General features: G+C 37.5%; 2 protein-coding genes across 5 annotated transcripts; both read right to left on the bottom strand.

The window, feature by feature from the left end:
• Positions 1–401: 401 nt before the first annotated feature.
• Positions 402–14,996, bottom strand: LOC110171494 (uncharacterized). Of its 4 annotated transcripts, none has more exons than XM_055163502.1 (25): positions 14,912–14,996; positions 12,288–12,349; positions 11,835–12,212; positions 11,402–11,689; positions 10,802–11,098; positions 9,927–10,304; positions 9,384–9,671; positions 8,745–9,041; positions 8,248–8,625; positions 7,705–7,992; positions 7,066–7,362; positions 6,569–6,946; positions 5,819–6,106; positions 5,102–5,395; positions 4,988–5,023; positions 3,952–4,281; positions 3,098–3,394; positions 2,698–2,812; positions 2,581–2,628; positions 2,475–2,501; positions 2,359–2,400; positions 2,257–2,283; positions 2,143–2,187; positions 1,818–1,871; positions 402–1,731 (listed from the first exon to the last, which is right to left on the bottom strand). In XM_055163502.1, the coding sequence occupies exons 2-25, from the start codon at positions 12,325–12,327 to the stop codon at positions 1,677–1,679; spliced, it is 4,965 nt and encodes a 1,654-aa protein (XP_055019477.1). In that variant the 5' UTR covers positions 12,328–12,349; positions 14,912–14,996; the 3' UTR covers positions 402–1,676. The 4 variants fall into 4 exon arrangements, 3 of the variants coding, with proteins under 3 accessions (XP_055019477.1, XP_020792863.2, XP_055019478.1); XM_020937204.2 differs by having other exon boundaries at positions 1,818–1,874; XR_008633438.1 differs by having other exon boundaries at positions 1,662–1,731; positions 1,818–1,887.
• A 271-nt stretch (positions 14,997–15,267) lies between these two features.
• On the bottom strand, positions 15,268–19,230 carry LOC110171813 (myelin-associated glycoprotein-like). The gene is made up of 11 exons (XM_020937604.2): positions 19,218–19,230; positions 19,059–19,136; positions 17,805–18,200; positions 17,105–17,395; positions 16,667–16,766; positions 16,431–16,466; positions 16,320–16,352; positions 16,213–16,248; positions 15,800–15,853; positions 15,686–15,713; positions 15,268–15,615 (listed from the first exon to the last, which is right to left on the bottom strand). The coding sequence occupies exons 2-11, from the start codon at positions 19,099–19,101 to the stop codon at positions 15,559–15,561; spliced, it is 1,074 nt and encodes a 357-aa protein (XP_020793263.2). The 5' UTR covers positions 19,102–19,136; positions 19,218–19,230; the 3' UTR covers positions 15,268–15,558.
• Between the last annotated feature and the right edge of the window lie 2,211 nt (positions 19,231–21,441).

Consider the following 21,441-nt stretch of genomic DNA (forward strand, 5'->3'; position numbering starts at 1 on the left):
GAAACTAAAAATATTATTTATTTCCTTTAAACACATTGATTAAGTATTTTAAATAAAATGATAGGTCTTGTAGTCAATAGTGTGTGTGTGTGTGTGTGTGTGTGTGTGTGTGTGTGTGTGTGTGTGTGTGTGTGTGTGTGTGTGTGTGTGTGTGTGTGTGTGAGTGAGTGAGTGAGTGAGTGAGTGTGTGTGTGTGTGTGTGTGTGTGTGTGTGTGTGAGTGTGTGAGTGTGTGAGTGTGTGTGTGAGTGTGTGTGAGTGTGTGTGTGTGTGAGAGTGTGAGTGTGTGTGTGCGTGCGTGTGTGCGTGCGTGCGTGCGTGCGTGTGTGTGGGCAGCTGTGGGGTTTGTCATGGAATTTACTCCGACCTCAAATATTAAAGAACATGCCAGAGACACAGTGGTTCGTTTTACTTGCGCAAGGAGTAGGAGAGAGCTGCCTGTCTCATCCTAACTGAAGCTCTCTTCTCTCCAATGCCCTTTTATTGTAGAGCACACAATTAGCATACAGTAGGTTACTTTGAATACAGTACCTATTGTTCACATGTTGTCTCATGACTGACAAGCTTCCACTGACACAGCCCCCCATTATACACAGGTTTCACATTCCAGGTGGTAGAGCCTCTAGCTATTCCCCAGAGTTCTGTGTTAACCTCATGATGTTTACCATTACTATTTGTTTCTCCTGGTACATTATCTTTAATGAGTCAGCCAACACATCATCCATATCACCTGATACAGCTTGAACACAACAAAACAAGACAAAACAAAAAGCCAATGTTGATAACTTCTACTACATCATGATTACCTTTACATGAATCGGCCTTTAAATAATTAACACTTTAAATGAGAAATGCTTATTACATAAAAATTCTCTAACAGGGTTGGGCTGGGTGGGTGGAAGGAAATGCGGGATTGTTTTTAATCACTGTAAAGCACTTTGTGTTACATTTTTGTATGAAGAGTGCTTTATAAATAAAGTTTGATTGATTGATAGTTACCACATAGCTGATTAGCTGATTTAATACAAATTTATTCAGGAAAAATGAATAAGAAATTTAGTTCCAAAACCAGGGGGTGCGTGCACATGTCTGTTATTGTCTGATATCGGTGGGTTTGGTAAATGCTGTTTGGTATCTGTGCTGTTTGATAGCCTAATGCTGTTTGAACACAGTCTGCTGCATAAAGGGGAACAGTTGGTTGCCTTGCACTGTTATGACCTCGCTGGTGCATTTGGTGATTTTGTAGAACAAATAAAGCTGAATATATTAATTATAATAAATTTGAAGGAATTTTAACCTATATTTTTACAACACAGTTCTGTAGTTACATTTGTATATGTATGTATATTTAAAAAAAAAAAAAAAAAAAAAAAACTGTTTCTCACCTTCCACGGTGGTTGGTCTCTCTCACCCTCATCCAGCTCTGGCCTCGGAGCATGAGAGTTCTGCGCAGTATCTGTGCTGTTCTTAGTACTGCACTTTTCTGGACTGAAATGTCCAGATATATATACAGAAGTGCGTTGTAAAAAGTACAAGTTTCAAATTATGAGACATTTTGGGCCAGTAAATCATTTTATTACACTAGTTTATAGACCAAAATGGGATATCAGCAGAACTAATATCAAAATGTCAAAATGTTCAGTATCAGCATGATACCAGTATCGTTTCGGTGCACCCCTAGTCACAGTGTGGGAAGTGCCTCAGCTGATCTCTTTTCAGGGCGTGGGTGCCTCTGCAGACAGTGGTTCAAACAAAGCCATTTCAATTCACCAAAAGAGACAGTTTAACACAAGTAGGTCTACAGCAGTGGATACTCACTTCTGAGGAGAAGGGCAGCGTGCTTTAGGTGTGGCTGGATCTGCAGCAGCACTGCTTCTAGGAGACATTACAACAAAAAGGATAGCAACTCCTCATTTATAGATCTGTCATATTTTCTACTTATGTTGATGAAACAACATGAGTATAGCTTTGCTATTGTCTTGGCATTTACAGTCTTGAGCTTTCATTAATAGATTCATCTGGAAACACTATTTGTCACAAAACCATCTAATTTACATATATTTTTGTGAATGCAATGCCCTTTACACCAAGGGTTTGTTTGCTAAGTAACTGTGTACGGGTTTACCATTAGTTTTTCACTTACTCATGTGAGTTCCTCTTTTGCCATACAACACGATCATCACTTCTTCTGCAATGTAAAAAGATTTTTACTATACACCTTGGTAATTAATTCTATAAGATGATTTAAGGTCCATACCTGGAGAATCTTTGCCAAAATGACCTCCTATGTGAAAAACAAAACAAAAACAATGCAAGAATTATAAACAACAACTGGAGAAAGTAAAATTTGTGGTCATACCGTTTTTCAGGCCTTGGAGGTCTTCCACTTGCTTCTTTAGTCCTAAAATCACAATTAACACACTTTTGGGTTATTATATAATGGAACAACTGATGTTTTAAGAAATTATACTGTACCTGTTCAGTCTTTCAAACAGCGACCTCCTGTGTATTGCAAAGGTTTAAACATTTTTCAAAATTAGCAAAAAACATATGCATTTATTTAATCATTATCCAAACGTGCCTTTTTTCCGGGCGAGGTGGAGGTCTGAGTGAGTCATCCAATTTTCTCCTGTTAATGAATCAATATTTTTATTTCGAGAAGCTGTTGTTTGAAACCAGAAACCAGATACTTCTTTACCTGTTTTTGCACATGATCACTCCAAACACCACAGCTAATATTATGGTTATAAGGACAAAAAATGTGACTGGAGCAATTATAGGAATGGACCTTCTCATCTGGTGAATCAGAGAACCTGGAGACAAAACATTTAAGGGTAAGGATAAGTGGTGTAAGGTAATGAAGACTACTTCAATACAATTTTAGACATCTGTATTTTACACTTTACTTTTACTTATCTGCTCTGTTTTGAGAGCAGGTGTCTATACTTTTTCACTTTTTTTACTTTAAAGAACAGTTATAAATGAGCTTTTACTTAAAGAATATGGTTCTTGTATCTCTACCTTAACAGAATAGAACTGAGAACTTCTTCTGCTACTGGTAATGATGTAAAATATCAAATGAGTATTTTTTTTATAACCTTTAACAATGAAGTGGCTTGTGTTGGATTCCTGTTTGTTCCGCCAGAAGTTAGCTGTGCATGTCACACTGTTTTGCCCATCTCCATTTGGTACAATAAAGGAGATGTTAGAGGTGGTTTCCCAGACTCCAGTTTTCATAGCTGTGTGTGTAATGTCATTGGTCAGAGGTGCAATGCTCCACACAAACTCTGGGGGGCGTGTTGGACATGTGTGAGTCACTGAACAAGAAACTGTCATGATAGATCCAGCTGTAGCCTCTGGTAAAGTTTTTGTCATCACAGGTTTTTCTGGGGATGCTGTGAAAAATGAAAAGAAAGAATAAAATATAGTCATACAATGAAATGTTTGTTTTACAAAATTATGGTCCCAAATGTAAACTTCTCCATAAAGAACAAAGCAGGCAGAACTAGACATACTAGACAATGCTCATTTTTCAGCCTTGTACACAATAAATGTCTGTAAAATCTCTATTATTTGTATTAAACTTACACCCTAACATGTGTTGCACCCATAATCTGGTAATGTGTTGTTTAAATCTTATTTAACATCCTATCTTGGACCAGCCATGTAATCCCCAGCATTGCCTAGTCAGTCAATGGTGCAGATTGGCAGCCTTGTTATATAAATCAAATGTTATTATTATAATTATATTATACTGTATACTGTACTGATTACCTACATGTAGGGCTTCTGTCTATGCTGTATGTAAAATTGCACTCTTGAACAAATAAAAACAAGCAAACTGAAGCCTAATCAAAGACAATAAATGCATGAAAAATTATGAACAAACTTCAGAAGTCAGTTATTGAAAAGAAAATTCAGTATTGATAGAAAATGTGAAATCAGTTCTCACCGTTCATGAGCACAAAAGCACAGCTGTTGTTGAATCTGTATTCTGTGCTTCCTTTTTCAGCCTTGAAGCAAAATGGCCCATTGTCAAAGGGCTTGATATCATCGATCTCCAGGGAGCAGTCGCCATGATGCAGGTTGCCCACCATCCGAGTGCGGTCCTTGAAGTGATCGGTGATTTGGCTGCGTCCATTATGATAAACTACACTGCCAGATTGTTTAACCCAGATCCCTCGTGTGAGAAGTAACTTGTGGGGATTTTCGTAGCTGCAGGGGATGACCACACAAGATCGGGACAGGGCTTGTACTCTGAATGGAACACTGGCTGGAAAAGCTGCAAACATAAATGCAGGTATTTCATGTTTGCAAATCTGAAAACTTAGCATCAAACTCCTCAGAGAATAACAATAAGAAGAAAGAACAATTCAACAGAGGAGATTCTGTCACACTAACTTGCAAGAATAAACGGTATGCAACCTTCTTTTCTTCATTGAGAGGTTATTGCTTTGCCTAGAATGTTTCACACTATGGTATTAAATGTATCAGTCTCCATGAAGACATGTCGGTGGCACCTCCAGGCCAACTTACGGGGCTGGGGTTACAAAATTTTACATAAAAGTGTACATTCAGACAAAACAGAAATTCCTCAGGCTTGATCACTTGTCATCTCTCAGAGCACAGACATCACTGTCTTATAACTGCATCTCCTTTTTTATCTGTTTCTTTTATAAATCACACATGTAACATGGAAAGTCATGGAAAGAGAGGTGACCACTCTTACAGTAACAATCATGTTTTTCTAGCTATTTCTGAGCTGAAATGCTGAATAGGTGAGTTTAATTCTGACTCAAGGTAAAGTAATAATATCTCCATGCAGATAAGCAGATGGCAGACCCTCCACCAGAAAAGTTACATATACTCCACTTTTAGGAACAAATTGTATATTTTTGGTATGAATTTGAAGTTTCCAATGGAAGAATAAAGTGAATAAAATATTTGTTTATATTTTACTAAATGAAGTTTAATTTCTTAAAACTTACTGTCATCTTCAAATGAGTTCTCAGGCTTCTTATATCCTGTAAAATGTCAAAAGAATTTTCAATTGTTTATAAGTAAATGCAGTCTACAACTTTTAGTTTTAAATCATAACTTACTCGTAATATGAAGGGCCTCTGTGTCTGACGTCTCACCACCTCGGAAGTGAGCAGTGCATGTCAAAGCTTTACGGTCATCTTTCAAAGAGCCAATGAAGGTGATGTTTGAAATTGTGCGGTAAGAATTTTTAGATATATGTTTGGTGTCTGTTTTATTCTGCATATTTCCAAAGTTCCACACAATATCTGGAGTATTTCTCTTGCACTTGTAGTCAACTGAACACACGACATATTTGGCCATTCCTTCTGTGAGATTCTCTGGCTTCTCAATCATTGTAATCTCATCATAAGGGCCTGCACAGATATAAATGTTATTATTCAATTCATGTTAATTTCACATTTTAAAATTTATGTTTCATAAAATTATAGATATTCCTCTGTCTTTTCAGTAGGTCTTCTAGTCATCATTAAATGAACAATGCAAATGTGTTCAGTACATTCAAAAGTAAAAACAAAACAAAAAATGTATGTAAAAACATTTAAATAACATTTAAAACTGTATTCAAACTGTAAGAAGGGTAGTAATGTATTATCTACTAGCCTGTCAGATTACTAAGGGTTTGGTGCCTATCACCCCCTGCTGGTTCGAGTAGCATAGTACCTCAGCATAACCCCTGATAATACAATAGCCAATAAAATATAAATGCAATATGATGTACAATAATTAATATAAATAAAAATTATTACTTGAATTATAAGATTTGAAGATATTCTTACAATCAACATTTAATTCTGTCTCACTTGTAGCTTTCTGACCCCCGGGATATGACACTGTGCACCTCACTCTCTGATCATCCTCTGACACAGTCCACACTCGTTCGACTCTTTGCTCCCAAACTCCATCAGACAACATGGTGTGCCGAGTGTTATCCTCTCCAATGACCCCAGACAGAGCCAGACTGGGAGGGGCAGAGATACAGGAGTGCTGTACACTGCAGGACACTCTGCTCTGCTCCCCGACCCGTGGAATGCCAATGAGACTCAGCTCAGGTTCTTTGGCATGATCTTTAACATAAATAAAGGCTGCAAGTTACATTAGGGCCGGGCAATATAATCCTCAACAATTGAATTGTGCTCTCATCCCTAAAACAATATGGAATACTGGTGGTATCATATTACGATTCAAAGTATCCTACCACAGTTTTAGCCCTTAAACTTTAACTTCAAATCTGATTGAGAAATTGCACTGCTGTGCTGTACCAAGGCCATTCACTGCCAGCCCAGGCTTTATTATTTTGGCCTATGTCTTCAGAACAATGAAAGCATAGCCAGACTTAACTGAATTAGACTGGAATGGACAATAACCACAATGTTGAGTGCTGGGTCCTGTGCTAATTGTAAATGAACTTCTGCATTATCTATGGTTATAACACATCCAAGAAACTTGCCATATGCATCACCCACCCCTAATTTGCCTAATTCAAATATAACATTTAGAAGAAAAAAAGTAAAGTGAATAATTCTAACCTGAAACAATGATCTGAGTGGTTTGGTCATAAAACGAAAACCCTGTGGTGTGGTAGGAGGTTATGGGGTTCTTGTCCACCCATGGGTACACTCTGTCCTGGCTGTGGGACATCTGCAGTCTCTCAATTTTCAGAGTGCAGTTTCCATCTTTCACCGACCCAATTAAACTTGTTCTGCTACTGTATTTACTGACCATCCCTTGGTTTTGGCTATAAACAGGGGAGTATCCTTTGCTGTCATACAAGTACCATATGACCTTTGGGTCAGTGGGCCGGGAGTGACTGTAAGTGAAAGTGCAGGGGACAACAACACAGGAGCCTGCCATCCCCGAGATACTGCTGGGAGCACTGAAGGACCATCCAAGGGACATCATGTTTCCTGTAAGAGTCAATGCAAGACAAAGATAGTCATGTAATTATGCTGAAATCTTAAAATCTCAACCAATGGGGTCATAGCATATTAGTATTATTATGGTAAGCAAGGGCTTTACAACTTACTTTTAACACGCAGTGAGATACTTGCTTCCTGCCTTTGACCCCCTGTAAAGACTGCATAACATGTGAGAGATTTCCCATGATCTTTAGCAGCAGATATGAAATTCACTGTGGATATGGTTTTCCACAGAGCCTTCCCACTGCTGCTCGTGTGGCTGGAGGCCTCCATGTTGCCATAGTTCCAGGTCAGGGTCGGTTTGTTCTGTGCACAGGTATATGAGGCTGTGCATGTCACTTTAGAGGGTACTCCCTCCAAGAACTCTTCAGTCATAGATGTGATGGACAGAGGTGAGCGGGGGCCTGGAATACAACCATTTAGAGTGATAGACTCAAAAGATAGGCTAAATGTTTTTACACTGTGTTGTGACAGATACCAGGCTTATGCAGTGAGGATGGGGAGAATTTATAATTAAAACTATCCTATCAAGTTGTTTACTGCATTGAGGATTCAGTGTAATAATGGGCTTATTACGCTCTGCTCGTACTACTGACACAGCACCTAAGCATGACCAGTAACAATATGATATCCAGTAAAATATGATGTAAAATATGAGCAAGTAAAACAATAAATAGGAATAAAATGCATTTATAAAAAATAATAATAATTTTAAAGTTAAGGGTAGAATTTGAAAATATTCTTACATTCAACATTTAATTCTGTCTCACTTGTAGCTTTCTGACCCCCGGGATATGACACTGTGCACCTCACTCTCTGATCTTCCTCTGACACAGTCCACACTCGTTCGACTCTTTGCTCCCAAACCCCATCAGACAACATGGTGTGCCGAGTGTTATCCTCTCCACTAACCCCAGACACGGCCAGGCTGGGAGGGGCAGAGATACAGGAATGCTGTACGCTGCAGGACACTCTGCTCTGCTCCCCGACCCTCAGGATGCCAATGAGACTCAGCTCAGGTTCTTTAGCATGATCTGCAACAATTAAAACAATATAATTATCTATTTGTGATCTGATCCAATTTTGGTGATATAATTGTAATTCAGTGCCTCTGTTCAAGCATTTGTAAACATATACCATGTCATGTCATGGCATCAATGTTATGCCATGTGAAATTTCAGAAGCAGCAGAATAATGTAAAAATAATAATATAATAATAGTAATATATTTTAATTCTATGCCACCCACTTCTAATTTAACATTTAAGTAAATAAGTTAACATTTCTAACCTGAAACAATGATCTGTGTAGTTTTGTCATAAAACGAAAACCCTGTGGTGTGGTAGGAGGTTATGGGGTTCTTGTCCACCCATGGGTACACTCTGTCCTGATTGTGGGACATCTGCAGTCTCTCAATTTTCAGAGTGCAGTTTCCATCTTTCACCGACCCAATTAAACTTGTTCTGCTACTGTATTTACTGACCATCCCTTGGTTTTGGCTATAAACAGGGGAGTATCCTTTGCTGTCATACAAGTACCATATGACCTTTGGGTCAGTGGGCCGGGAGTGACTGTAAGTGAAAGTGCAGGGGACAACAACACAGGAGCCTGCCATCCCCGAGATACTGCTGGGAGCACTGAAGGACCATCCAAGGGACATCATGTTTCCTGTAAGAGTCAATGCAAGACAAAGATAGTCATGTAATTATGCTGAAATCTTAAAATCTCAACCAATGGGGTCATAGCATATTAGTATTATTATGGTAAGCAAGGGCTTTACAACTTACTTTTAACACGCAGTGAGATACTTGCTTCCTGCCTTTGACCCCCTGTAAAGACTGCATAACATGTGAGAGATTTCCCATGATCTTTAGCAGCAGATATGAAATTCACTGTGGATATGGTTTTCCACAGAGCCTTCCCACTGCTGCTCGTGTGGCTGGAGGCCTCCATGTTGCCATAGTTCCAGGTCAGGGTCGGTTTGTTCTGTGCACAGGTATATGAGGCTGTGCATGTCACTTTAGAGGGTACTCCCTCCAAGAACTCTTCAGTCATAGATGTGATGGACAGAGGTGAGCGGGGGCCTGGAATACAACCATTTAGAGTGATAGACTCAAAAGATAGGCTAAATGTTTTTACACTGTGTTGTGACAGATACCAGGCTTATGCAGTGAGGATGGGGAGAATTTATAATTAAAACTATCCTATCAAGTTGTTTACTGCATTGAGGATTCAGTGTAATAATGGGCTTATTACGCTCTGCTCGTACTACTGACACAGCACCTAAGCATGACCAGTAACAATATGATATCCAGTAAAATATGATGTAAAATATGAGCAAGTAAAACAATAAATAGGAATAAAATGCATTTATAAAAAATAATAATAATTTTAAAGTTAAGGGTAGAATTTGAAAATATTCTTACATTCAACATTTAATTCTGTCTCACTTGTAGCTTTCTGACCCCCGGGATATGACACTGTGCACCTCACTCTCTGATCTTCCTCTGACACAGTCCACACTCGTTCGACTCTTTGCTCCCAAACCCCATCAGACAACATGGTGTGCCGAGTGTTATCCTCTCCACTAACCCCAGACACGGCCAGGCTGGGAGGGGCAGAGATACAGGAATGCTGTACGCTGCAGGACACTCTGCTCTGCTCCCCGACCCTCAGGATGCCAATGAGACTCAGCTCAGGTTCTTTAGCATGATCTGCAACAATTAAAACAATATAATTATCTATTTGTGATCTGATCCAATTTTGGTGATATAATTGTAATTCAGTGCCTCTGTTCAAGCATTTGTAAACATATACCATGTCATGTCATGGCATCAATGTTATGCCATGTGAAATTTCAGAAGCAGCAGAATAATGTAAAAATAATAATATAATAATAGTAATATATTTTAATTCTATGCCACCCACTTCTAATTTAACATTTAAGTAAATAAGTTAACATTTCTAACCTGAAACAATGATCTGTGTAGTTTTGTCATAAAACGAAAACCCTGTGGTGTGGTAGGAGGTTATGGGGTTCTTGTCCACCCATGGGTACACTCTGTCCTGGCTGTGGGACATCTGCAGTCTCTCAATTTTCAGAGTGCAGTTTCCATCTTTCACTGACCCAATTAAACTTGTTCTGCTGCTGTATTTACTGACCATCCCTTGGTTTTGGCTATAAACAGGGGAGTATCCTTTGCTGTCATACAAGTACCATATGACCTTTGGGTCAGTGGGCCGGGAGTGACTGTAAGTGAAAGTGCAGGGGACAACAACACAGGAGCCTGCTATCCCTGAGATACTGCTGGGAGCGCTGAAGGACCATCCAAGGGACATCATGTTTCCTGTAAGAGTCAATGCAAAACAGAGTTAAATCTATTTTATGTATTCTCAAACCTATGGCAATATTAGGCAAGAGTGCCACAGACTGATGGGTGACCTTCCTAATGCACAAATCAAATAATACAAATCCCATGTACACACATTTGAACAGTCAGTGGAGCAAGCCTGTGTGAAAGCACATTAAAGTCATCTGATTGTTGTCATCTGAAGTTCCAAGCTGTTTGAGCAAAATGTGCAGATATTGTATATTTAAAAAAAAAAAAAAAAGAATTATAATAAATAACTCCCATCTGCACATACATATTCTGATTCCCCTGTTGAGGGCAGGGAGGGCAGGGTTAATCTCCCTGCCCTCAACATACTCAATGTGAAAGAACGGGGTTTGGTGTATTCGCGAGGCTCAATGAACATAGTATCTGAAACTTTGTACAAAACTCAGCTGTTCAGAAAAGTAAATGAGACCCATGTTTTATGGTGTTGATGTAGCAAGTTAACTTACTTTTAACACGCAGTGAAATACTTGCTTCCTGCCTTTGACCCCCTGTAAAGACTGCATAACATGTGAGATCATTCCCATGATCCTTAGCAGCAGATATGAATTTCACTGTGGATATGGTTTTCCACAGAGCCTTCCCACTGCTGCTCATGTGGGCGGAGGCCTCCATGTTGCCATAGTTCCAGGTCAGGGTCGGGTTGTTCTGTGCACAGGTATATGAGGCTGTGCATGTCACTTTAGAGGGTACTCCCTCCAGGAACTCTTCAGTCATAGATGTGATGGACAGAGGTGAGAAAGAGCCTGGAATACAACAAAATCAACAAAGTACTGTAAAAGTAAAATATAGAAAAAATTTAAAAAAACAAGAGAGTAGTCAACAAGTGTACAGGCACAAACACTGTCAGTTAGTTCTGAGACTTCTCCAACCTTCACCACAAACCTCACATGCCATGGCTAATCGCTAATTCTTGCCCATGGGATGTAACAGATACCAGGCCTATGCAGTGGCAAAATTTTCACATCATCACAAATAATAAATGTTGTGTAACTATTGAATTAAAATGACTTTATCACGCTGTATGTCCTACATGCATTAACACCTACACTTAGCATTGAGTGTCTGAGTTGTCTTCTCTGTTTCACCCCCTTTATATTTAGCCACACACTCCACAATCTGTTGGTCTCTCTCCACAAACATGAGGGTGCTGAGCATGGTTTTGGACGTGCCGTCGGTCAGCCTGATTTGGTGCAGGGAGTGGTCCTTCAGTGGGATGTTGAGGCTCAGAGAGGGAGGATAGTGGTGGCATGAGTGGTAGACAGTACACTGCACCTTCACGTACTGGCCCACCTTCATGACCCCAGTCACCATCAGGTTTGGCTTCTTTGCTCTGTCTTAAAATGTAAGGTAAGAAAAAATGTAATTGGCTACTGATAAACTTCTGGTTGATGAGGAATTAATTAATTTATAATATGTGCTAAAAAACAAAAAAGCCATGCCCCTTAAATGACAGATAAGCTATAACATAAAATACCTTACCTACAACTTCGATAGTGACAGTTGTCTCATAAAAGGCGTAGGTGCCTGAGCCCACATTCTCAGGGTCGACCCAGGGGTAGAGGGTTTGTCTGTGGTGGGACCAGGTGACGGGGTAGATCTGCAGGGTGCAGCTCCTTCTATCAGTGAGCACATGTGTCTTTCCTTTAAAGATAGGTATAACACTGTCCGGGTACCAGTCATCATAGACCAGAGGATAGCCCCGTTTCACGTACTGGTACCACACCACACGGTTTGGATTGACGGGAGGATTCTGATAATAGTCAAAGCTGCAGGGGATGACCAGGCAGGAGCCCTTCAGTGCAACTATGTGACGAGGCATTTGCACACGCCAAGCCACACAACAGATGCAAAAACATCCTAAAACAAGATGGTTAACATGGATCATGTGAACAGACAATTGAGTCTATGGTCAAAGTGTTAGGAGAGGCCTACCAGTTATACAAAGCTTCAGGAGGAAGTGGAGTCCAAGCATAACTGGTGTGATAGACCTATAACTAAAAATGACCCCAAAAAGACAAATTATGAAATAAAAGTGATGATATGTGACAATTATCTATATCCCTACATCACAAAATGCAAATGAGTGGATAATGTGTCATTTATATGAAATCTGCTACTCTACCACTGGTACTAGCAAATATGATTACCAAAAGCATATATTTTTTTAAATAATATGTTTTGATGCCTGGTGGGCCTTTGGAAAGTACTAAAGTTAAGCAGTGTCACTCACCATAAAAAACAATTAAAAAAACAATATTAATAGAAGTTAATGGAATTTCTGAACATTGTAGTTCTGTAGTACTCTGTAGTTTTGTCAATCTAAAATGGCATAGGAATAGGTCATATAAAAACTGTTCAGGCACTGGTATACCCAGAAAAATAGAAATGTGTGAAAGAAAGTGAATTTTTCATATGGGTCAGTCCATATGAAATCAGTTGTTCTCAAGGAATCTCCCCTATGAGCCATCTCAGATTTGGGTGAAAAAATTTCAAAACATTTCTAAAATGTCCAAATGAAAGAATCTAAAATTTTAGCTCTATCCCTTAGTCGTTCCTGAGTTATGGCCCCTTGAAATTTTTGAGCCAAACCCACTTTTTCAGAAGCCTTAATTTATAAGCACTTTTGAAAGACCATAACTTCATAAAAAATAGAGCTAGGAAGCTGAAAATTTGTATTATTGTAGATTACTGTAGATTCTTGGTTCAAATATTGGATATTTTAAGGGACCCCAAAGTCTCAAATTTGGTTGCCAAGGTTGGTCCGAGATCTATTTACTCCAAGCAGATATTTACAAACTAACTGTTGAACCTGAATCTTGGAGAGAATGACCATTTCTGACAGCAATCACAGACTTTTCTGAGCTTTGGAGTCCCAAATATGGTCACAGACCAGATTTGACCTTTTTGGCCCCTTCTTTGGACCCTTGGTTCCCCACTGCTAATGAATTTCAGAAGCAATGTTTGGATCCTGTCATAATCTGCAGTGTCACGGTGATAATTTTGCGCTCTTCTTCCCTGAACTTCTGGAACCTTAATACAACAGATTATGTGCTGAAATGGGACCCAACATGGTTCTGCCGATGTTCAGGAGGCCAGATGAGGTTTCTGTCGTCTCCATTCATGAATCTCACATAGACATCACCATGTTCATCTGAATGCTCTGAAACATTTCCAATGAACCACTTGTTGTTATAAATACATGCACTGTATTGACTTGGCTGGTAAAGAGAGATATCTGGCACAATCTCATTTTGTATTTCAGATACTGAAACTTCAGTACATAAATTATCTTTTTATCTTTATTCTCCTCATTTATAATTTACCATTTGACACCGGAATGAAACTGTGGAGTGATCTTGTACCATTCACAGTCTTTGCCTTGCTATAGCGCTTTTCAAGTTTGGAAGCAAGTTCATGGTTTGTAATGTTTTTAGAGCTTACAAAGAAAAACATTACATTCTTTATGTTTTCTGAAGCCCACTCAAACATCGCGAGTGAGGTCAACATTTGATTGCCTGAAGACTGGCCCTTGCAGCTGAGCGTTTTACTGTGTCACCAAAACCATCACAAGCAATGTACCACACATAATCTCCAGTTGTTGTCCCTTATAACAAGCAAATAGTGTTCAAGGCTATTAAAGATAATTTAATCTTTCTAGCAGGTGGAAAAGTACCTAAGCTCCACCGAAACTTACCCATGAGAACTAATTTTCAAAAATTCAATTTGAAATGAAGGAAGTTAATAGTTGATGTTTTTATTACGTCAAACTAATCAGAATATGCCAAACTTCTTCTGCTAAACATTTTATTGACATCTAACTGTGCCCACATGGGGAACCGAGGGTCCAAAGGGGCCAAAAAGGTCACATGTGGTCTGTGACCATATTTGGGACTCCACAGCATCCACATGAAAGCTCAGAAAAGTGTAAGATTGCTGTCAGAAATGGTCATTCTCTCAAATATTTAGGTTCAACAGTTAGTTTGTCAATATCTGCTTGGAGTAAATAGATCTTGGATCTCAAAAATTGAAAAAAAATAAAATAAAAATTGAGCCGCAACCAAATGTGAGATTTTTGGGGCTCCTTAATAAAGATATCCAATATTTGACAACAGATTTAGAATCTAAAATAATACAAATTTTCATCTTCCTAGCTCTATTTTTTTTATGAAGTTATGGTCTCTCAAAAATGCTTATAAATTAAGGCTTCTGAAAAAGTCGGCATGACCCTAAAATTTCAACAGTCTGTAACTCAGGAACGACTAAAGGGATTGGGCTAAAATTTTAGATTCTTTCATTGGGTCATTTTAGAAATGTTTTGAAAAATTTTCAGCCAAATCTGAAATGGCTCATAGGGGAGGGCAGTTGATTTCATATGGACTAACCCTTGTGTAATCATAAAACCCATCATCAAAGAACAAAATTCTTACTCGATCATTAAAATCATGTCATCAACATATTCTCAAAGGCAAAGCACAAACACATTCACTGAAACATCCACAGAGATAAAATAAAATAACAAATTAAAAAGCCACATGCATGAATCTAATAAAACTCACCCAACTCCTGTAAGTCAGTTCTTCTCAAGGTTTTACACAGATGTGTTCAAAAAGCATGGTTCCTGCTTTATATTTATTTCTATTAGGACACTCCCTTCACACTAGTTTTCCCACTATTTTGCCCACTTGTCAAATCACTAAACATTTACATGTTTTACTTTTAGTCAATTTTAGTTTATTAGTTTACACAACATTTATTAATGTATGAGATTTTCAAATACACATTTCAATTACTAACTAATCATACAATCAAAACAACAATTATAATAATATTATATATTCAAAAGTATTAGAAAAATTATGTAATCAGCATATTCTCAAAGACAATCAAAAGATGTCATAACTGATTAAAATGCAGTTGACTAAATATACTTCAAAGCTAACAGATTAGTCACTATTTTGCCAAAATAAAAGCCTAACCCTAAAAAAAAAAAGAAACTGAAGCTATGTTTCCTGAAAAGTTTTTTGTGTTTGGTTTATGAAAGACTTGTTATCTTAATGTTGATCTATGAGATATGGACAAAGCAATGGACAAACCAGTGGTGTTACTGTTGCAAAAATGCAGATTTTCAACATCAACATGAAGTTATTGCCTATTTTCTTTCTCAACTTTTTTGAAAATGTACAAAACATGCTTGAAAATCTCTTCAGAGGTTCCCATAGACGTTCAGATCAGCCGTATTCATGTAATCATCACCATCATCCTGCACAAGAAATGCATAGTTATAGAATAGAAACCAAGAGAAACATAGAAAGGAATACTCATTACAATACCTCATTGAAGGAGCATCCTTTAGGCTTACTATTTCCATCAGTGCCATAAGCAAGACAATTGTTAAAATAAAATACATGATGTTTTTATGTAGAAAGTTGAAATGTTTGTTGTACCTTTTTGGAGATGGAAAACGAGGCTTTGAAAAATTAGTGTCATTGTTTTGGGGCCTGTAGAGAATATAATCAATTATAAGAGATGACCTTTAACCTTTTAATATTAGTTTAATAAAACAATTACATATGTATTACATCCAAAGTTACATATAATTTTTATCTGGTTATTTGAAATTAGTTTATATAAAAATAAATGTCACACATGGAAAGTTTTTATTGGTTGAACTTCTCCAAAACACTGATAACTTATATATTTTCACCACCTGCCCACAACTTCACAGAAATAAAAAGAGAAGCAAAACTTCAGGCAAATGAAATAAATGGAACTCCAGTGATGCGTGTGATACATGGCATTTAACTATACAAAAATAAACGTTTACTTTTTAGAAAAATACACATTCATATTGTCTTGCCTATGTCCAGAATGGATTTCTCTTGGACTTCGGATCCTGGGAAAAAAAATATTACATTAAAATGACTTGAACAGTTAAAGATGACAGTTGATAAATACACTTCTTACCTCCGAGACAGCCTGGACAGCCTGTTAAACATACTATTGGAAACAACAAAGAAAATGAAAACTTAATAAAAACCTTTTACTATGTTTTAGGTTACTTCATAGGTTACTTACTTGCCCTCTTGGTTTTGTAGCTCTTCAATGCGTCTCCTAAACCAGAAACAACATACTAGACATTTGTGTGACCACCAGGACCCCTTCTACATAAGAACTAGTAAATATATTTTTGCTGTACAAAAGTGGCACTAGGAGTTGTCATTGTTTTATGTTCCTATTACAAACCCTAATATGCTGTTGTTTAACTTTTCTAAATGATAAATGAAGCATTTCTAAAATATATCTTGACTTACTTGTATTTTTTCACTGTTAGGAAACACACTCCTCCAAAAATGACTGCTAATCCAACAGCCACACTGACAGGAATGATGATGTGGTTGTAGTTTTCCACACCTGCAATCACAACATTAATATTAGTATTTACATATTTTTTAATGAAACTGAAACTCTCTCACTGAATTCACTAGATTACAGAATCTGATCATGGGGCTAAATCAAAATAAAATTCAGTCATTTTGCTATTTTGTGGACTTGCATAGTATTTTCTTTGGGCCTACTTAAAGACAGGGGCAACTTAAGGTCCATTTATAACATGCATGTTTTTGTGATGTGACTGGATATCAGTGACAACAGTTATGTGTGTATTTCCCTCTAGTCATACGAAAATGCCATATAAAGGAAGGTTTTCAACACATTCGAATGTATGTATAAAAATGTCGAGTATATGTTACGTTTGACATAGAGAGTCATTTCCTTGGTAGACGTCTCCCCTCCTTTGAAGTGAGCTGTACAGGTGACCTTCTTGTGGTCATCTTTTTCTGCAGGGACGAAGGTCAGGACAGAACTGACTTCCCAAACTCCTCTGTGTACTTCCCTGTGACTCTCGGTGATCTCGCCCTCTGGGCTGCTCCATTTGAGCTTGGGTTTGAAGGTGGGACAGGTGTGAGTAACAAAGCAGCTGATGCTGAAGGGACGGCCCTCAACGGGGTCTTTGAATGTCAGTAATGGGGTCATCGGGCTGGCTACAAGAGGAGACATATCATAGTTAAGAAAGAATAATCCTGTAAACTACTTGAGGTAACACTTAGATTAACCAGTTTCTATGGGTTTTGGTCAACACCAAAGTATTCTGGTCCTGTTGTGTTCAATTGACTTTGCGCATGTAAACATTATTATTCACATTCACAAAGATGGATGATCCCTAAAATAATTATATTCTGAAGAAAGTTTATTTTTATAAGGCCAATGATGCTATTTTTTGAAACATACTGTATTGTGTTGTTATATTTAGGGCTTATAATTCATGCATTCCGTATTCTCAGCTACTTGGCCTTACTCATTACAATCCCCTGCTTCTTTTAATCACTACTTATTCATGCTTTATTAATGCTCAGTATAAGTTATAATTCACCCACTGGTTGCTTGACTTACAGAGCATGCTCAGAGTCACACAGTCATCCACAAAGGAGAACTTGTCTGCAGTCTTGGTGTCCTTTTCCGTTCGGGCCAGTTCGATGCGGAAACAGAAGGGCCCGTTGTCGTGGTTTTTGATTTCTGTGATTTCTAGTGTGCAGTTGCCTTTACCCAGCTCTCCTAGGAGGCGGGTGCGGCCCCTAAAGCTCTCTAAAACCATGGTGTTGTCCTCATAATAGATGAGCTCCTGACTGTTTTTGGAGCGATGCCATTGGGCCCTCATTCTGGAGGTGGGCAGGCGTTCCTTTGGGTGGCTGAAGGAACATGGCACTACCACACAAGAGCTGACCAACGCCTCCAAGTTTTTCTGCACTGAGGCTGTCCACTCTTCACTACAGACAGGAGCACTCAAAACTGTGAAATTAAAAAACATATTGATTGCTAAATTAAATTTGGTGCACAATTAGTTGTTTTAGTGTAGCACACATGGACAACGACCTCTGTGGCTTTAATACCCCTATCAGTCAATCATGTAAAATTGATTAAAGGTGCACTATGTAACATTTTCTGGTGGAGGGTCTACCATCTGATTGTCTCCATGAAAATGTTATTGCTTTGCTTGACTTGTTCCACTCATCAATAGCAATAATACAACCATCCTCCTTAAGAAAAGTTTCATAATGCACCTTTAATTTCTTATTGTCATCTTCATTCAATGTTATTTTTATATATTGCTAAAAAAAAAGATTTACTGAAAGTTACTAAAACCATGTAATTGTTATTAGTTAGACTACATGGTAAAAGGTGACTGATAATAAATGTATTTAAAGACAACGTTGTGATACTGACATATTTGTAGAGATGTAAATATATATGGATTTGGACTTCAGAAATGAAAACAAAGAGAAGTTTCCTAGATTAATAAATTAAGAGCATATGAACATCCGGGTCTGAATGAGGACTTTGATCTGTCTTGTTTTTTTATACATGCTATGTGTACGACCTCTGTGCTGATAGGCTCTCTCTATATTTCTGTTGTTTGTATGTTTGTATGTTTTTCTCATACACTCATATTTTTTTCATTATATTATTATTATTATTATTAAAAACAATTGGGCGTGCAAAAAAAAACAAAACAAAAAAAAACAAAAAAAACCCCTCCATGTTTAAAATAATTTCTTTCCTTCTTTGTTGAGGGCATGTACTTTAGAAGCACCTTTGAAATATATATTTTCTACTGCTTCAATCTAATATGCAATGTGAATCACTTACCTCCTAAGAGAAGATGAAGTTTGAGGATGAGTTCTTTAGTCATTTTTATTTTCGTGTCTCCAGTATACTGCAAAAATGCTACAAAATAACAGCACAAGATTTTGCAAAGCAAAGATGACACATATGAAAAGTTAAGGTTTTATGTCATTAGGTTCTTACCGGTTGAAGTGACTCTAACAAAGTGAGCTGAAACTTGCTGCTTGACGGCATATATATGCAAAAAGCAGGATGAGGGAGGAGTGTCCATAATGAAGATTCTTATTAATATCATTAAATATATTCCTATGAATATGAATGTGTACCCACATGTGTACTTGGATAAATATATATATTGTTTTATGTATGTATATATATATATATATATATATATATATATATATATATATATATATATATATATATATATATATATATATATATATATATATATATATATATATATATATATATATATATTAGGGTGGTCCAGAAAAACATGTAAAAAAATAAAAGTTTTAAATTTCTCGATTTGAACCCAGCAAACACTGACCATAAATACAAAAGCCAAAAGCAACAGGGTTAAAATTTCAGTGAAATCCAACATGATTTAGAGGTTGCACAAGCCTTTTTAAGTTTCAAGAATTCTCTCTCAAATAACAAAAGTGTGTCTGTTTGTCACACTGCTTTGTGTCTGATGAGCTGGCAGGATTACATACTCTACATTTTGCCACTTTTCATTAAATAATCCATTATAATCTTTCAATAAGCAATCATCTCCGCAACAGTCATACCAATTTAGCAGAGACAGAATAGTTGTCATATGAGATCAACACTCACAATCAGTTTACAGTCATGTATACTGTATAGCATGACTGCTGAAGACAAACTTTAGAAAAAGGCTATGAGGAAAGATTTGTCAGCTTAACATTGCTGATAGTGTTGGTAAATACATTTCTGTTTTCTGTTTTCTGGATGGCAAAAGTTCTTTACTGTTACAAAATCTGACTGTTCAGGAAACAATTTAAACTAAGAGTATGTGAAGAACGTGGGGTCTTCCACTTCCTGTTGTTTGTGACCCAAGTTCACATCCGTGCTTGGTTTACAGCACCCATGGCCGCTGAAGCACCATCAAATGACTTGCAATTCATGCAGGCTCTATACATACAGTAATCCAATTGTCAAGGAAGCAGGACTGACTGCATTCAAGCAACACCTTTGGTACTTGAGTGAAGTCATGATGGGGCTTGCTTTCTTTGATCACAATGTCAACACACATCAAAAGGTACAGATGGTTAGGGACATGCAAGAAAGAGAGGGATCACCCCATGTTCCCCACCGTCTTGATGCAAATGGAAGCTATGAACAGAAGACCCTCAGCAATTTTGTGACAAAGAATACAAATGCATTCTTTACTATTCTTGGTCTGCCACAGTCATTTCTGCAAATGCCACCTGAAATATGGAAGGAAAATGAGGAGTTCACTTATGCAGAGAAGGTAGTCCGATCCCTGAAAGTTGTGAACAACACAGCAGAACGGGGAGTGAAGTTGATCCAGGACTTCAATGCTATATTAACCAAATCAGAAGAACAGAAACAATTCCTACTACAGCTGGTTTAAAATCACAGAAAAAGCTATCCCTGACTCAAAGAAAGACACAGTTGTCAAAGGTCTTGCCACTTCTTCAAGTGAGCAGGCAGTTTGAACTGACTTGGTTATCGGGTTAGTCATTTTCATCAAATGATAATTTTTTATATAAGTTTCATTATATTATGTTACAACATGTGCTTTATGCATGTATATTATATAAATATATATATTAAACCTATAGCATATAAGGAATAAATACTTTGAAAATTGATATTTCTGCTGATTTATACTATTTGGCTAATAAAGAGAGATAAAAAGGTGATTTTTCTATGGTGTTGTGCAACCTCTAAATGTCATTTAATGTAGCTAAAATTTTTATGTGTTAACTTTGGTAGTAGGCCAAAATGCATGGTTCAAATTAGAAGAAAAAAGAAAAAAGTTTTTTGGGTCACCCCAATATAATATAATATATATATATATGTTTTTTATTGCAGTTATTGCAGTTTTTTTTTTTTTAATGCAGTGGTCAATCATCTGGAACATATCTCATCAGTCCACACAAGTCTCGGGCTCTTTCACAGAGTGTGAATATAGAGACCACATACAGATATACACACTGTGAGATGTGTAAATGTCATTGGTGGGCCATCACGACCTGCAAAGCCTTCTCTGCTGGCTTAAAAAAATATCTGAATCACAGACTACATAATAATTACATAATTACATAATTATTACATAATTCCAAATGGTCTGTCGACTTCCTTTCATAGCTTTTTTTGATTGGCTGCTTTCAGACTTGTATTTTTATATTAAAAC

This window comes from Boleophthalmus pectinirostris, unplaced genomic scaffold (genome assembly GCF_026225935.1).
Source record: "Boleophthalmus pectinirostris isolate CB_2022bp ecotype Guang Dong unplaced genomic scaffold, ASM2622593v1 HiC_scaffold_6, whole genome shotgun sequence".
Taxonomy (NCBI): Eukaryota; Metazoa; Chordata; class Actinopteri; order Gobiiformes; family Gobiidae; genus Boleophthalmus; species Boleophthalmus pectinirostris.

Coding starts and splice junctions, on each gene's coding strand:
- LOC110171494 (XM_020937204.2), bottom strand. CDS start 12,327: ATGCTTGGACTCCACTTCCTCCTGAAGCTTTGTATAACTG. Junction 11,690..11,834: donor TGTCACTATCGAAGTTGTAG/GTAAGGTATTTT, acceptor TTACATTTTAAG/ACAGAGCAAAGAAGCCAAAC. Junction 9,042..9,383: donor GACAGAATTAAATGTTGAAT/GTAAGAATATTT, acceptor GTTGTATTCCAG/GCCCCCGCTCACCTCTGTCC.
- LOC110171813 (XM_020937604.2), bottom strand. CDS start 19,101: ATGACTAAAGAACTCATCCTCAAACTTCATCTTCTCTTAGGAG. Junction 18,201..19,058: donor ACTTCATCTTCTCTTAGGAG/GTAAGTGATTCA, acceptor TTAATTTCACAG/TTTTGAGTGCTCCTGTCTGT. Junction 17,396..17,804: donor TGTGACTCTGAGCATGCTCT/GTAAGTCAAGCA, acceptor CTCCTCTTGTAG/CCAGCCCGATGACCCCATTA.